The sequence below is a fragment of the Pseudoliparis swirei genome, chromosome 1 (genome assembly GCF_029220125.1).
Source record: "Pseudoliparis swirei isolate HS2019 ecotype Mariana Trench chromosome 1, NWPU_hadal_v1, whole genome shotgun sequence".
In the NCBI taxonomy this organism is placed as follows: domain Eukaryota; kingdom Metazoa; phylum Chordata; class Actinopteri; order Perciformes; family Liparidae; genus Pseudoliparis; species Pseudoliparis swirei.
In genome coordinates, this window is record NC_079388.1 from 5,015,159 (window position 1) to 5,030,163 (window position 15,005).

Consider the following 15,005-nt stretch of genomic DNA (forward strand, 5'->3'; position numbering starts at 1 on the left):
ATGAAGGAATATGTGTGGACATATAAATACAGACATAAATAAATGAAGGAATACGTGTGGACACAGAAATGCAGACATAAATAAATGAGTTATAAATCACTCTGTTTAAACTTTAAAGCATATTTGTTCAAGACAAGAAAATAACTGAAGGAAAGTGTTGAAGAAGAAATTCCAGTGCTGAGTTTCATCATTCGAAATTTTAAAAACACAATCTTTTATATTTTAGGTCATAATTCTGAGGATTAAGTTATTATTATTTTTTACTTCACACTTTCAATTCAATTCAATTCACTTAAGAGTTCATGTTATGTTTTAACTCGCAGCCCTACGTATCGTCACCGTCACCGTGTGTAAAGTATATTTAACTTTACATGTCATGACACAAGCATGAGTCATTATTTATGTTGTTACTATATTGCTTAGAAACAACTCCAAGCACCGTTAAGTCAAAATACACCTGGCTTCACAACACAAGTCAACGTGTTGTCACTGAGGAATGTTCTCAGTGTGGCAACAACACGATGACGTCATACTGGGTACACACGCGTGATGACATCATTCTACCAGGAAGCCTGCGATGATCAATGAACGGCGTGAATATGAAGTAATATCTATTAATTGTAGACTGCTTAATAAATTGCATGTTTTAATGGGTGTTTTTATATGTTTTCTGCCTTTAATTAGGATTTATTTCTTAGAATATTTATCTTTAAAACGTTGTTTGAAGATCCTTTCCATTGGAAATGGACTATTCCTGACATGACAAGATAAACTTCGTTTTTAAAGTTTCCAGACGCACAATTCTCTGGTTTAGAAAATATAATATTTAATTCTAAATTAATTCTTAATAATTTATTAATATCAGTTTTAAAGTGTAACAATATATTACTGAGACACTTGACACATTATACACTTGCACTATAAAAACCAACGCACACATCTTATTTTACTTGGTAATGTTTTTATTATTTATTCCTCTTGTATTTGTCTCTCTCTGTTGTTTGCTGCTGGCTGCGGGACATCAAATGGAATTTCGTTGTATAACAACAATGACAATACAAACTCTATCTTTATTTCCTCCTCTATTTATCCTCTATGACATTTACGCCTCCTCCACGGTGGTCCTGGTGCGAGCTCTAGACGTTGGTGATTCTGGAGGAGGTGCTGGTTCAGAGGACGGGTCAGGATTCTGCCCAGATGTTGACAATTCTGGTGCAGGTGTTGGTTCAGTCTTCCTCAGGTGTTGGTGACACCTGAGGAAGACTCATCTGAACATGCTGGTTCAGATGATGGGTCAGGATCATGTCCAGAATTAGGTGATTCCGGTGCAGGTGTTGGTTTAGAATCTTCCCCAGATGTGGATGATTCCATTGTAGGTGCTGGTCCAGGTGTGGGTTCAGACTCCTGTCCAGATGTTGGTGAAACTGTTGCAGATGCAGGTTCAGAGGTTGGTTCAGGATCCTCTCTAGATGTTGGTGATTCTGGTTCAGGTATTGGTTCATAATTGTCCTCAGATGTTGGTGATTCTGTAACAAGTACTGGTTCCGGTGTGGGTTCAGGCTGCTGTCCAGATGTTGGTGAAACTGTTGCAGATGCGGGTTCAGAGGATGGTTCAGGATCATGTCCAGATGTTGCCGATTTTGGTACAGGTGTTGGTTTAGAATGTTCCCCAGATGTGGATGATTCCGCTGCAGGTACTGGTCCAGGTGTGGGTTCAAAATCCTGTCCAGATGTTGGTGAAACTGTTGCAGGTGCTGGTTTAGAGGATGGTTCAGGATCCTGTCCAGATGTTGGTGATTTTGGTGACTGTGTTGGTTTAAAATCTTCCCCAGATGTGGATTATTCTGTTGCAGGTGCCGGGTCAGTGGATGATTCAGGATCCTGTCCAGATGTTGGTGATTATGTTGCAGTGTTTTGTTCAGGATCATGTTCAGATTTGGGCTTTTCTGGTTCAGGTATTGGTTCAGACTCCGGTCCAGACGTTGGCAAATATGTTGCTGGCTCAGGTGTTGGCACTGAATCCAGATGTTGGTGAATCTTTTGTCTTTTGAAAGATATAATTGCTTTCCCTGAAGCACGAAGGACGTTACAGCAGCAACTTAATAGTCGTGGTTTGGGAATTAAAGATTAAACAATACTTTATTCATACTTATACTGTTCAAAAGTTTGGGGTCACCCAGACAATTTGTGTTTTCTATGAAAACTCACACTTTTATTTATCAAATGAATACAAAATATGGTCAAGACATTGACAAGTTTATAAATAATGACCTTTATTTTTAAATATTAATGTTGTTTTTCAAACTTGTGGCTCAAAGGAAGACCAGTTTTATAGCTTCTCTCACCAGCATAACTGTTTTCAGCTGCGCTCACATAAAAAGGGTTTTCAAGGGTATTCTCCCCATCCGTTCGTCTTCTAAGGCGATAACACAATGTACCATTAGAACCCTGGAGATGGGCCTCTACACACCTCTGTAGAGACTTCATTAAACACCAGAGAATAGTCATTTACCACATTAACTCTGCAGATAGTGTATTTAGTTATTAATTTAATGTTATCTTTATTGACAAAAACAGTTCTTTACTTTGAAAAGTGCTTCAGGTCAGAGCACACGTTCTTTTTGAATACAGAAATTTAGCTTATATACGTAAAGCCCTTTACATCTGTGATTGGCTCCGGCTGTCACCTCATCCTGATCCTGGCCAATAAGCTTGTGTGATCCTCTCCCTCGCCACCTGTTGCATCTTAGTGGGTTATCTGCACCGCCATGGTCACACAAGACTTCACAGAACAATTTGTTTACAATTCAAAACCGGAACAATCAGATAAAACCTTTATAAACAGAGTGCATCTGATCTGACAGCCGTTCAACCGCTTCCGCCGCCGACTCCGGCTCGGACATTTGCCTGCCAGTTAATCCCTTCTTTGTCTTGGCGAGATGTCCGTGAGAACTCTGCCCCTGGTTTTCATTAATCTGGGCGGAGAGATGCTTTACATACTGGATCAACGCCTGCAGGCTCTCAACACATCCGAGGACAATTCAGAGAAAGGTAGAGGTCCCTAGAGGCAGGCCTGGTAGGTGTGTAGTGTGTGTAGCTCTCGGACAATCCCTCCTGTCAGATGAAAATGTGCAGCTCAAGAATTTCAAAATGACAAATCTATTTTCTTTCTTTCCATACTTGGAACGGAGGAGTCTGGTCAGAAAATGACAGAAAAAGAGGTATCCATGTTGTACGTCCACACGTTAGTGTATCGTCAACTCCTTGTGCCCATGAGGTGGAGGAAGTGCTCAGATATAGTTATTTAGTCAGTGTGCACCATTTCCCAGTCGCGTCTACTATTAGATGCAATGAGTTGAGGTCAGTTCTATGAAACGGTAGTAGTCCTATTGTCTCTAGAGTAAACCCTGAATCAACCAAAACACAGTGGCTACATATTTAGTTCAAAGTGAGTGTAGCTTCTGAGTTGTTGCTCTAGTCAGGCGGCTCATATGTTGCATAGGAGGTGCATTGAAAAGGGTCAAACTCTCATTATACTGTCGGTGTGGGCTCAAAGCTCCCATGCATTTATATAAATATACGACCGTTCAAATGTGTGGGGTAACCCAAACAATTTGGTGTTTTCCATGAAAACTCACACTTTTATTTATCAAATGAATATAAAATATATTCAAGACATTGACAAGGTTAGAAATAATGACCTTTATTTTCAAATATTAGTTTTGTTCTTCAAACTTGTCGCTCAAAGGAAGGCCAGTGTTATCGCTTCTCTCACCAGCATAACTGTTTTCAGCTGCGCTCACATAAAAAGGGTTTTCAAGGGTTTTCTACCCCTCCGCTAGTCTTCTAAGGCGATAACACAATGTACCATTAGAACACTGGAGATGGGCCTCTACACAGAGACTTCATTACACACCAGAGAATAGTCATTTACCACATTAACTATGTAGAGAGTGTATTTATGATTAATTTAATGTTATCTTCATTGATAAAAACAGTGCTTTACTTTGAAGAATAAGGACATTCCTAAGTGACCCCAAACTTTTGAACGTAGTGTAACTATAGCAGGATGCTAACACTGGAATTTGGTAGTAGTTGTTATCTCTTTTACCATATGAAAAGTATTATGACATGTAAATGTCATCATTTTGTCAAAAAGTGTAGTAAAGATTGTCCTAGAGACAAACTACTAGACGGCTAACTAGCAGGAAAACTATTTTGAGTGGTACATCTAGCAAGTGCTAAATGGAATTTGGTCAAATTAAGCTACCTTTAAATGAAATATCTAAATATATTAAAGTCTAGGTTAATTCATCACCAATTCCCGTATAATGTCAATATTAATAAAGAAATGTGACAGAACCTTTATAGGTAAGGTAAGGAAGTTTATTGCCATTGTAAAGAAACATATAACGAAATTAAGTTGGCGACTCATCAGTCAGTGCAGCAGCAACAGTAAAAACATGTATAAAAACATTAAAGGGTACCTGTAGTGCAAAACAACAACGTGCTACATCCATTCGGCGCATCAAATAAATCATATTTACCCCGCCGCTATTGTCAACAAGTCACGCATAGCCCGAGGCTTTACATTTCTTTGTCAACATTCCGAGTCCGTGAACGCTTCAGGGCGCAGACATTTTGCTAGTTATTTACTCATGTCAAAGCTAACTATGACGTTGAGTCGTTGAAAGGAATTCAGCCAATCCGGAGCCACTTTGTGACAAAACAGCGGATAGCCTATAACAAACAAACTGAGCTATAAAGGTGTACCAAATATAATGTCTTTCCCTCTATCGTGAAACATTCGTAGCGAAGAATTACACAATCTATATGGTCAAAATCAATGGAGATACTGCGAATGCCACGATACACGGGCAGCGGACGCGACCTTATTCGATATACCGCGGCCTCCATGGTGCGCGGCCTACTGAGACCGCTATATAAAGTATGGGCTTCTTAGTCTATGCTAAAGGATCATCATAATCATGGGCGATAGTATGCAGGCAAATGTTAGGCCTCTCGCTTATGGGAGAATAAAGGTGAATATATTCAGAATATTAGTAATAATCACACCAACTCTGGTGATCGCAAATTAGCCTACATGAAACAACTGGCAAACTTACCGATTTGACAGTTCTCCCTCGGGTGCAGGCCCCCGAACATGTCGGCCGATCATTGCATCAATGAAAGACATCTCCAGCGCTGGCTTATGCGCGATGTAGCTATCAAGCTCACTCTTTTGTGTGAAGCAGATGAGGTCTAATGACACTATATCATCGGACATAAGTTCGTGTTCTTTACAACAAATGCACTCTATGTCTGTTTTTTGTGGCACATTTCCCACAACTGCACCAAACGTCCGCCGACTTGCGTGCACGGTCCGCACGGTGAAGCATCTGGACCGGCGGTCCTTCGGCATCAACTTCATCAGAATCATCGCTATCATCGCTGTCACAATTAACTAAATGGGGATAGTCTGCTTTTAAAGGTTCAAACAAGTATCCAGTTGCTGAATCAGACAATCTTTCATCGTCCATATTATCAATCTCTCAGCATTTGTTTGCGAGCGCTCGACGTTGTTTATATTGGTATCTGAACACATCCGCTGTGGCTGGCTGTCGATCTCTCAACGATCTGACGTCACACCACCCGCGACATATTCAAGCTCCAGTGCAATGTCGCATGTCGGAGTTGAGGACTTTGAACAGCCTAAACTACGTATTGTTATTGAATACTGGACCGTCAGTGCATGAATAACCTTTAGAAACACATTATCTTTTGATCTGGCTACATATTCGCTTTCACTACAGGTACCCTTTAAGACATTTCTAATTTAAAACAAGACATTTAAAAATAAATAAAACATAAAACTCAGGCATCAATGACTGAAAAGTGAACAAGTGTCATGTAAAAGAGTATTTTACTGTCTGGTGCTAGCTGGATGGGGTGCTGTGTGAGTGTGTGTGTGTGTGTGTGTGTGTGTGTGTGTGTGTGTGTGTGTGTGTGTGTGTGTGTGTGTGTGTGTGTGTGTGTGTAGCCCATTGGGGACCACCGGGTATAGAAACACTGACTTATAGTTGCATTCACACTGAAATAAGCTCTTCTAACCAGCGTTTCCCCCCCGCTGTCAGTCCTGAGTGACATCGTCGGGGCCATGTTCAGTAAAGACTTCATGGATGAACTTCTCAAGCCGCAGCAGCTGTATTCTCACAGGACTCTGAAAACAGTGCTATCTCGGTTAGCGCACGCCTCCATCATGAGGCTGAGCCTGGCCAGCATGGACAGGGTAGGTACCAGAGGAGAGAAAGATGCTTTAAAGCATTCCAGGTCAATCCTCGTGTTAAAGGTATTTTAAGAAGTGTTACCAGTGTGTTTGCATGAAGGAGATACATGTCAAAGCATACTGGATAACTACAGTATTATAAATGATGTGGCCAGGCCAACACATATTTTTTGGTTTATGTTTCCAGGATTTTATGAGTTTTTAATAAAATGCTTTGAAGTCACTTAAAGTTTAAATAGTAGCTTTAAAATAAGTAAACTTCCCAGTGTTCATTTGTGTGTCTTAACTCCAGCTCTTAAGTCCACCGCTTTTATAGATAGTTTCCATTTCAAAAATATGTCCGAGAAATTTGGCATTTTGGGAGGGTTCGGGTTAGAATATATAATCGACTTCACAGTTTAATTAGAGACCTACAGTTATGCACTTAGTGTTTATCATTTTATTCTAAAAGTAAAAATTAAGGTGAGCAAAATAGGTAATATTGTGTGTTGGGGTTAGGGTTAAGGTTAGCCTATGTACAGAGTGTATTTATGATTCATTTAATGTTATCTTTATTGACAAAAACAGTGCTTTACTTTGAAAAATAAGGACCTTTCTAAGTGACCCCACACTTTTGAACGTACTGTAAATATATACTAACACTGGAATTTGGTAGTAGTTGTTTTCTCTTTTACCATGTGAAAAGTATTATGACATGTAAATGTCATCATTTTGTCAAAAAGTGTAGTAAAGATTGTTCTAGAGACAAATTACTCGACGGCTAACTAGCAGGAAAACTATTTCAAGTGGTACATCTTGCAAGTGCAAAATGGAATTTGGACAAATGAAGCTACCTTTAAATGAAATATCTAAATATATTAACGTCTAGGTTAATTTTGGAATCATCATTCAGTACAGTAGCAACAGTAAAAACATGTATAAAACATTAAGACAGGACATTTCTAATTTAAAACAAGACGTTTAAAAATAAGTAAAACATAAAACAGCAAGCACTAATTGCTTAAAAGTGAACAGGTGTCATGTAAAAGGTTACGGTTAGGGTTAGGGTTAGGCTAAGGCTTAGGGTTAGCCTAACCCTAAGCCTAACCTTTTGGGGCAGGGATGTCTATGTGTACAGATTGTAAAGCACTCCGAGACAAATTTGTAATTTGTGAAATTGGGCTATACAAATAAACTGAATTGAAATTGAAAAATTAACCCTGAGTAGTTTTGTTTGATTGCAGAAGTCCTCGAGCTCCACACCTCTTTTCTTCTCTTCCCTCGTAGCTTTACGAGCTGATGGTCATGGCGTTCAAATACCAGGTTTTCCTTTGTCCACGGCCTAAAGACCTGCTGCTCATCACTTACAATCACATGGACGCCATCAGGGAACGTGTGGGACACACTCCCGTGGTGGTGAACCAAGTGGACGAGACACATAGGAAGATCATCGAGGTATTGACCTTTAATTATCATATCACGACTGAATGTTTCAAGCCCGTTCGCCCATGATGCAGCAGCCGGTCTCCGGGGATCAGGCAGCTGTGTCTGAGCTGTTTCTGTCCTTCCCGATGCACTCCAGATGTACTCGTCTTTGTCGGAGGGGGAATTCCAGCTGCTCAGACAAACGCTGCTCATATTCTTTCAAGACATGCACGTCCGCGTGAGTCCTCTGTAGCTCACTCATCGCTCCAGACAAGTGGAACACAAATATAAAAGATTGTTTTATTTCAGTGAATATATCATTTGTTGTTCTTCTTTGCTCCTCTGAGGTGTCACTGTTTCTCAAAATCAAAGTCCAGAATCCCAACGGACGTTTTGCCCTGTCGCCATCTGGCCCGGTGCCTCATGGGATGGATGTTCCCGGGCTGATTAGGTAGGCAGCTGACGAACACGTGATTAAATATACACTACCGTTCAAAAGTTTGGGGTCATTGAGAAAAAGAAAAAATATATATAAATGTCATTATTTTTCAAAGCACTGTTTTTATCAATGAAGATAACATTAAATGAATCATAAATACTCTCTCGACATAGGTAATGTGTAAATGACTATTCTCTGGTGTTAATGAAGTCTCTCCAGAGGTGTATAGAGGCCCATCTCCAGTGTTCTAGTGGTACATTGTGTTATCGCCTTAGAAGACTAACGGAGGGGTAGAAAACACTTGAAACCCCTTTTTATGTGAGCGCAGCTGAAAACAGTTATGCTGGTGAGAGAAGCTATAAAACTGGCCTTCCTTTGAGCCACAAGAAGAACAACATTAATATTTACAATAAAAATAATTATTTATAACCTTGTCAATGTCTTGACTATATTTTATATTCATTTTGCAATTCATTTGATAAATAAAAGTGAGTTTTCATGGAAAACAACAAATTGTCTGGCTGACCCCAAACGTTTGAACGCTAGTGTTCATGTACATGTTGACAGACAGAGTCCCCTTTCTACCTCACGTCGAGCATCTTGTCCAACAACATTCAACAACAGCTGAAATTGTGTGACCAAAATGAAATGCCAGAGGATGAATCCTAACGACTTTTGGGATCTTCTTCGTCAAAGTGTTCAATTATCGGGATCATGTTTAATTGTTAAAGCACACAGACGTTTAGATTTGCTCTGTTGGGGCTAGTTTACAAAACCGACACACACTGATCTGTTAGCATGCTAACATTCAGCATTTAACTCAAAGCATCATTGTGTCCGTTTAACTTATTTCATTGATTATACATTTAAAAATCCATATAAAATGGGAAAAATTGTTTACAACGTCTCAGCTTCTCAGAAAAAGAAACGAGATTATCTAAAAAGCTAACAGAGGCTAGCTAGGAACACAATGTGTGCTTCTCGAGTTGAGGATGGCATTTGGGAAACAATAAAACTGATTAATTTCAGTGCTTCTTGCTAAATGTACGGTTTCATTTATTATACATCTGTTTCTGAAGAAGCAACTAGCTAACAGTGACGTGCACATGCTTACTAGCTAACGCATCGCCTAATTTCTAGCCTGGTTGCCGATCTGTCTTAATTTGAGATGTTCTTGTGTTGCGTCTCTTATAAAGTTATAACTGCTGATAAAGAAACGCTCAGTATTCCAGAGTGTCGTCATGCGCTTCCCGTTTCCACAGGATGTTTGACAGAAAGGGACGAGAAGTGATGCGCGGCGAGTTCCCCTCCGGAGGAAGTTACACCAGCCCCGTCAGAGAGGGATGCTTTGAGCTGCACGGAGACCGAGTCATCGCGCTGGGCACGAACATGTACGTACCGCGGTGTCGCTTCACCGCGTAGTTCACGTGGATCGTAAAATGGGGGATTAGGAGATGACACTGATGTGTTTTGTGATTAAAAATATATAAAAAGGTACAACGAGAACCATCCAGAGGAGACGCACACATCCAAGACTCCTTCCGTCAAGGTAACGGTGGTAATTAAGCAAAGTGTTCATATTTACCTTCGCATTAAAATGCGTAAGGTAATGGTTTGATCGCCGTGTATTTGTATGCGTGCGTGAGTGTTATTCGCATAACTCAAAAAGTATTAAACCGAATCGCATGTAATTTGGTGGGATGATTGGTTATTATCCGGGGACCATTTGATTAGATTTTGGGATCGATCGGGTCAAATGTCAAGGTCAAGGTCATGAAAAGGTCAGAATCTTCTTTTTTACCATAGCACGGTCAATTTATATCCAATTGGCATGCAACTAATTCCAAAATGTTCATAATTCAATGCCCAATCTTGTGATATGCGAAGGTATGCGCTCTACCGAGTGCCCGTTCTAGTTATATATGCATTATATTTCTTATATTACACAAGTGTCAAACACAAGGCCCGGGGGCTGAATGTGGCACGCCACGTCATTTTATGTGGCCCCAGACGGCTTGAAAGACACATGATCACCTTTAATTAAAGACATTTAAGAAAAATATCCTGTGCTTTTATTTTGAAGGTTTCAAATTAAATGGATTTACGTTATAATATTAGAGACATTTTCTCGTGAACAATATTTCAAAACTCGAATAAACAATAAACAAATGCAAAGACAGTTATTTAACAATATGTTGGGCAGTAGTTTATACGTTTATAAGTTATAGTTACAGCTGTTTGAGGGCGGCCATGATGTGGCCCACGGTGAACATGAGTCTGACCCCTGGTCTATACATGTTTCTGTAGCTGCAACATTTCACTTACATTCAAATTAATTGAAACACATTTCACAGAGGAATCTCTACTTTAAAAAAGAGCAACCTTCACCACTAATGGTTTCCCGTAATATTTTGTATGGTATGACAGATTAATTCATTGATCGCAACAAGCATTATAATTATTCTTTACCTTTATTTTCTTTGTTTTACTTGTTACTGTTTTACCTGTTTTCTTCTTTACAATTGTAAACTGATTGACACATACACAAAAAATCGAAATACTTGTCCCTGTATATCATATAATGCATTATCATCAATAAAGTATATATATATATATATATATATATGGCATTAAGCTATACAATACAGACCTCGAGTACATTATTTACACACATATATAGTTACTAGTTTCTTTAAGTACACATTAATAATAATAATGACATTTCATTTAATTACACTCACAGGGTATTTTTCTGCATAATGTTGCTACTAGGATCTGGATAATTTTTCCTTTGTCTCAATCATCTTACATTTAGCTTTTGAGTATGCATCACAAACCGAGTTCTCCAGACTTGAGACCCTCTCTCTGCTGGTGCATAATCTCCCCCCCCCCCCCCCCATGCTGCTGCAGAAGGACGACGCTCCCAACCTGCTGGCCAAAGAGGAGCTGAACCTGCTGGCTCGCCTGATGGGGAGCATGAAGGCCGACAGCATGCCCGACACTGAAACCGGCTTTCGGATCAACCTGTTTACTTCGGACCAAGAGGAGGAGGATGCGTACGTGCTTTTATTTCATTTATTTATTGCTCTATTCATTCTCTCCTAATTAAAATAACAACAACTCCCATAACTTTGACTTTTCTTTTGGTGGACAGGGGAGCTTCAGGTGGAGCTGAGCAGTTCTTGTTCGGAGTTATAAATATTCAAGCAGTGCAGGTAAGGTGATGTAATCATGTAGACCAGAACAAGCCAGCAGGTTCATCCATGGCTCATCCATTTTAAATACTCTGTATACGTATGGGTAGATGAGGAGTACATCCTGAATCATACCATGCAGGCAGATGGACTGTTTTTATGTAAAAGTGTCAAATAAATGTTGTGAAGTAAAATATATACAATGTTACAAGAAGTTACAAGTAACATAGAATGATCATATTTAAATATAAGTTTAAGTATAAGTAGGTGAAAATACATCCCACTTACTACAAATAAATATGATCTTTGGGGTTCAGAACCTTAATTCCCTCTTTTCTTTTAAATAATTACGAACTCTTCCTCACGATCCTCATTGGTGTGTTAATTACATGGTTCTGGGTGTTTTTGTTCCATTCAGGATGAACAGGCAGCGACTCAGCTGGCACGCATTGCCGGACAGTTTGCCGAAGGGGGCGAGACGCCCGAAGAGCTCGGCGGCAGCAAGGGCGACGACCTGCTGGCCATGATGGACGACCTCTGACCCCGTCGTGTCTATTAATTATCGTTTCAACTTTACTGCATAGCTCTTTACCTCTGGCCAGATCACTTTAATGGTCACTGTGAGCTTTGATTTTAACCTGTAAAATATATAATTGGTGCTTTCTGTGCTCCACCATGTGGTTTAACACTGAGGAAGATTAGAGAGTAACAAAAATACCCAATGACTCAGACGGTGGCGCTTGAACACATACTTTATTTTAAATTAGCACTTAAAGTGCTACATCAATGCCGTGACTATTGTAAGACGGACCTGCTATATTTTAGATGCATTTTCTGGATAATAATATGTGGTCAATAAATAAATAAATATTTGCTTTGTTTGTGTTTTTATTTACACAATCTGAGACTGAATGATTGTGATGCGAGGGGACGGATACATTACTCATGATCACAATGTCTCGTTATTGACCAAATTGCCGTGTGTATTTTAAAGCCGCCTGCAGGGGGCGCTGTTTCTACACGCTGACGCACATCTGCGTCGCTCGTACATACGTCATCACGCTGCGCTTCCGGGTTCTGACTTGTTGCGGGAAAAACTTGTTTACCCGTTTTGAACGGTTCATCGTCACGTGCGAATATCGTGACCAGAGATTCAACAAGAAATAAGGATTTAACTCACTCAGGTACGCCCAACACACAAGATTAAGCGCTATACAAGTCTAAATTATTATTATTATTATTATATCACGTGACATTGCCGGACTTATTGTGGTGCTAAGCTCACACAGAGCTCCTCTTTCTCACAGTAAATACATCATTTTGAGGTTCATACATATATAATATATATCCGCTGTCGTTATATTATACTAATATCATAAAGACAGGAACCGTTATGTTGTATTTGAGTATTGGCTCATGTCATAACGTCACGTGTGAAAAGATGTTTAAAAACCTCCCGTGACGCACTTAAAAATAACTATATCATCCCAGAGTGTTTTAATGACATATTACACCTCGTTGTAATACTATTTTAGCTTTAAACCCCCAGAAGGACTGCAGTTTCGATATAAACAGTTCTACCGGTCGCGTGCATCTGCGGCTGCGCAGACTGACCCTAAATCAGTGCTTCATTAGATGCAGGTGTGCTTCATTAGATGCAGGTGTGCTTCTGTCTGTGACTACATGTCCCATAATAAAGACGACACTGCCATCCTTTTATTTGATTTATGTGATATTAAACTTAAACCAAGTCTGTGCTCTTATTTTCTAACTGCTGCAGTTTTACAGCGTTTGACTGTTTTGATTAGACAATTTCAAATCTTCCATTTTTTGGGTTTATTTTAAGTGGAATTAGTTCTCAACATGTCGTGCTCATCATATGCAGATGGGTAACGTGCACACTGTAGATAACAATAAAAGATGTGACACTGCAAATATAAATTCACATGATTTTGTGAATGAATTGAGTGGCAGCAGTGAATCTCCTGCAGGTATCTCTCTCCTCCCCCCCCCCGATCTCTATAGCTCCTCTTCATCGGCCTCCATGGAGTCGGAGGGGACGGAATCACCGCCGAGGAGCGCGCCGGCGCCCGTAGCCGAAGTCTTCAACTCCATCCGGGAGCGCACCATCGCGGAGAACAGCATGGTGGTCCTGCTGCAGGGTCTGCAGGGCGAGGTGACCACGGTGGACCTGAGGAACGAGAGCGCGGCGCGGGGCCGCGTGGTCAACGTGGACGCCTTCATGAACGTACGTCTGCGGGACGTGCTCTACCGCGACGGCCGCGGCGAGCTCTCCGAGCTGCGGGACCTGTTCATCGCGGGCAGGAGCGTCCGCTACGTGCACATCCCGGACCACGTGGACATCGTGAAGACCATGCAGGGCCAGCTGGCCAAGATCCACCGCGTCCGCAACTTCGGCAGCCGCGGAGGAGGAGGAGGCCGAAAGGAGTACGCCAAGAAAACTAAATGAGTTGTTTTGTTTCACGTGGAAAGTAAGAGAACACGACTTGTGCGAGACTACGACAATAATACATATTTTTACCCTAGCTATGTGGGGCTACGCACGGCGCCCGACCAGAGGGGTCGCGCTCGGGTGAGGATGGCAAATATGTCGGCAACACAACAAATACTATCTGACATTTTTCTTCTTCGTTGGTGTGAACATACGAGATACCTTGACCTCCTCGGGCCTCTAACAACCCTTCATATGACATCATCTTAAAAAGGGAAGAGGCGGAGGGGTCTAAAAACACCCAGCCCCCCACTGATGGTGACTTGGGGTCATGAGAGGAAGAAGTTTGGCTATAGACAATTTATTTGCTTCTAGGACTGCAATAACAATTTGTTTTTATTATTACATGTTCTTGACTAACTTATGAATCTAGAGAATGTCACAAAACTGAAGAATGATAAACTTCCCAGAGCCTAAATATCATCTTGTTATCTCACCAGAACACACATGTATAGAGAGAGAATGATTTTGGGGTTGTTGTTTTTTTTGCATGAAATAATTGAAATTATTAATCTATTTTTAAAATCCATTTCCTCTCAATGGATGAGTCCTTTTGATTGTTCCACAAACACATCAGCATCTTGGATGAGCTCATGAGTTGGATCGCCTCCCTTGTGTTTTGGTAATTGCGTTAAAAAAGTTTGTAATTGACACAAAATATGATTTTTTTCTTTTCTTTTTCAATACAAATTATGAATAAAGACACTTGAAATGAACTCGTCCCCTCTGATTCTCATCACTCGACCGCTTTGTTGAAAATGAAATGGAACATATTGCAATCAACAGCCAGAGTGCATGAAAACATGAGTCAATGCCAGCCTGGGGGGGGGGGCTGTTTCCACGGCGTCCGCTTCACAAACAACTTGTTTTGCCCTCCTGTGATTCGGACAAAGCTCGGCCAATGGGAACAGAGAGCGTTTCGCTCCGAGTGTCGTCGCCAGAAAAATAGGGATTGGGGAATTTGTGGAATTTGCAGAGGGGAATGTTTTCTGTTCTTCCTGCTCGGTGTCAGGAAGAGGACGGGCCTGACACAACACGGGCGGAGGCAGCCGGTGCAGACGGACCCGGCGCGGAGAGATGGCCGCTCTAAATGAAGGGAGACGCACACAGGAATGTCCCCCGGCGGTCGGGTCATTGTTTTGGCTGCTGCGGCCTCGATGTGTTTTTTTA

General features: G+C 40.9%; 2 protein-coding genes across 6 annotated transcripts; both read left to right on the forward strand.

Moving 5' to 3' along the window:
- The first annotated feature begins 2,759 nt into the window (after positions 1-2,759).
- Positions 2,760-12,195, forward strand: oscp1a (organic solute carrier partner 1a). Of its 4 annotated transcripts, none has more exons than XM_056414443.1 (11): positions 2,760-3,051; positions 3,192-3,221; positions 6,135-6,289; positions 7,553-7,720; positions 7,848-7,928; positions 8,038-8,141; positions 9,392-9,520; positions 9,624-9,678; positions 11,040-11,185; positions 11,284-11,344; positions 11,742-12,195. In XM_056414443.1, exons 1-11 carry the CDS (start codon positions 2,940-2,942, stop codon positions 11,862-11,864), a joined length of 1,164 nt encoding a protein of 387 aa, XP_056270418.1. In that variant the 5' UTR covers positions 2,760-2,939; the 3' UTR covers positions 11,865-12,195. The 4 variants fall into 4 exon arrangements, with proteins under 4 accessions (XP_056270418.1, XP_056270425.1, XP_056270435.1 ...); XM_056414450.1 differs by having other exon boundaries at positions 3,195-3,221; XM_056414469.1 differs by having other exon boundaries at positions 2,961-3,076.
- A 206-nt stretch (positions 12,196-12,401) lies between these two features.
- lsm10 (LSM10, U7 small nuclear RNA associated) lies at positions 12,402-14,551 on the forward strand. Of its 2 annotated transcripts, none has more exons than XM_056414504.1 (2): positions 12,402-12,507; positions 13,349-14,551. In XM_056414504.1, exon 2 carries the CDS (start codon positions 13,368-13,370, stop codon positions 13,791-13,793), a length of 426 nt encoding a protein of 141 aa, XP_056270479.1. In that variant the 5' UTR covers positions 12,402-12,507; positions 13,349-13,367; the 3' UTR covers positions 13,794-14,551. The 2 variants fall into 2 exon arrangements, with proteins under 2 accessions (XP_056270479.1, XP_056270470.1); XM_056414495.1 differs by having other exon boundaries at positions 12,403-12,507; positions 13,315-14,551.
- Positions 14,552-15,005: the final 454 nt, after the last annotated feature.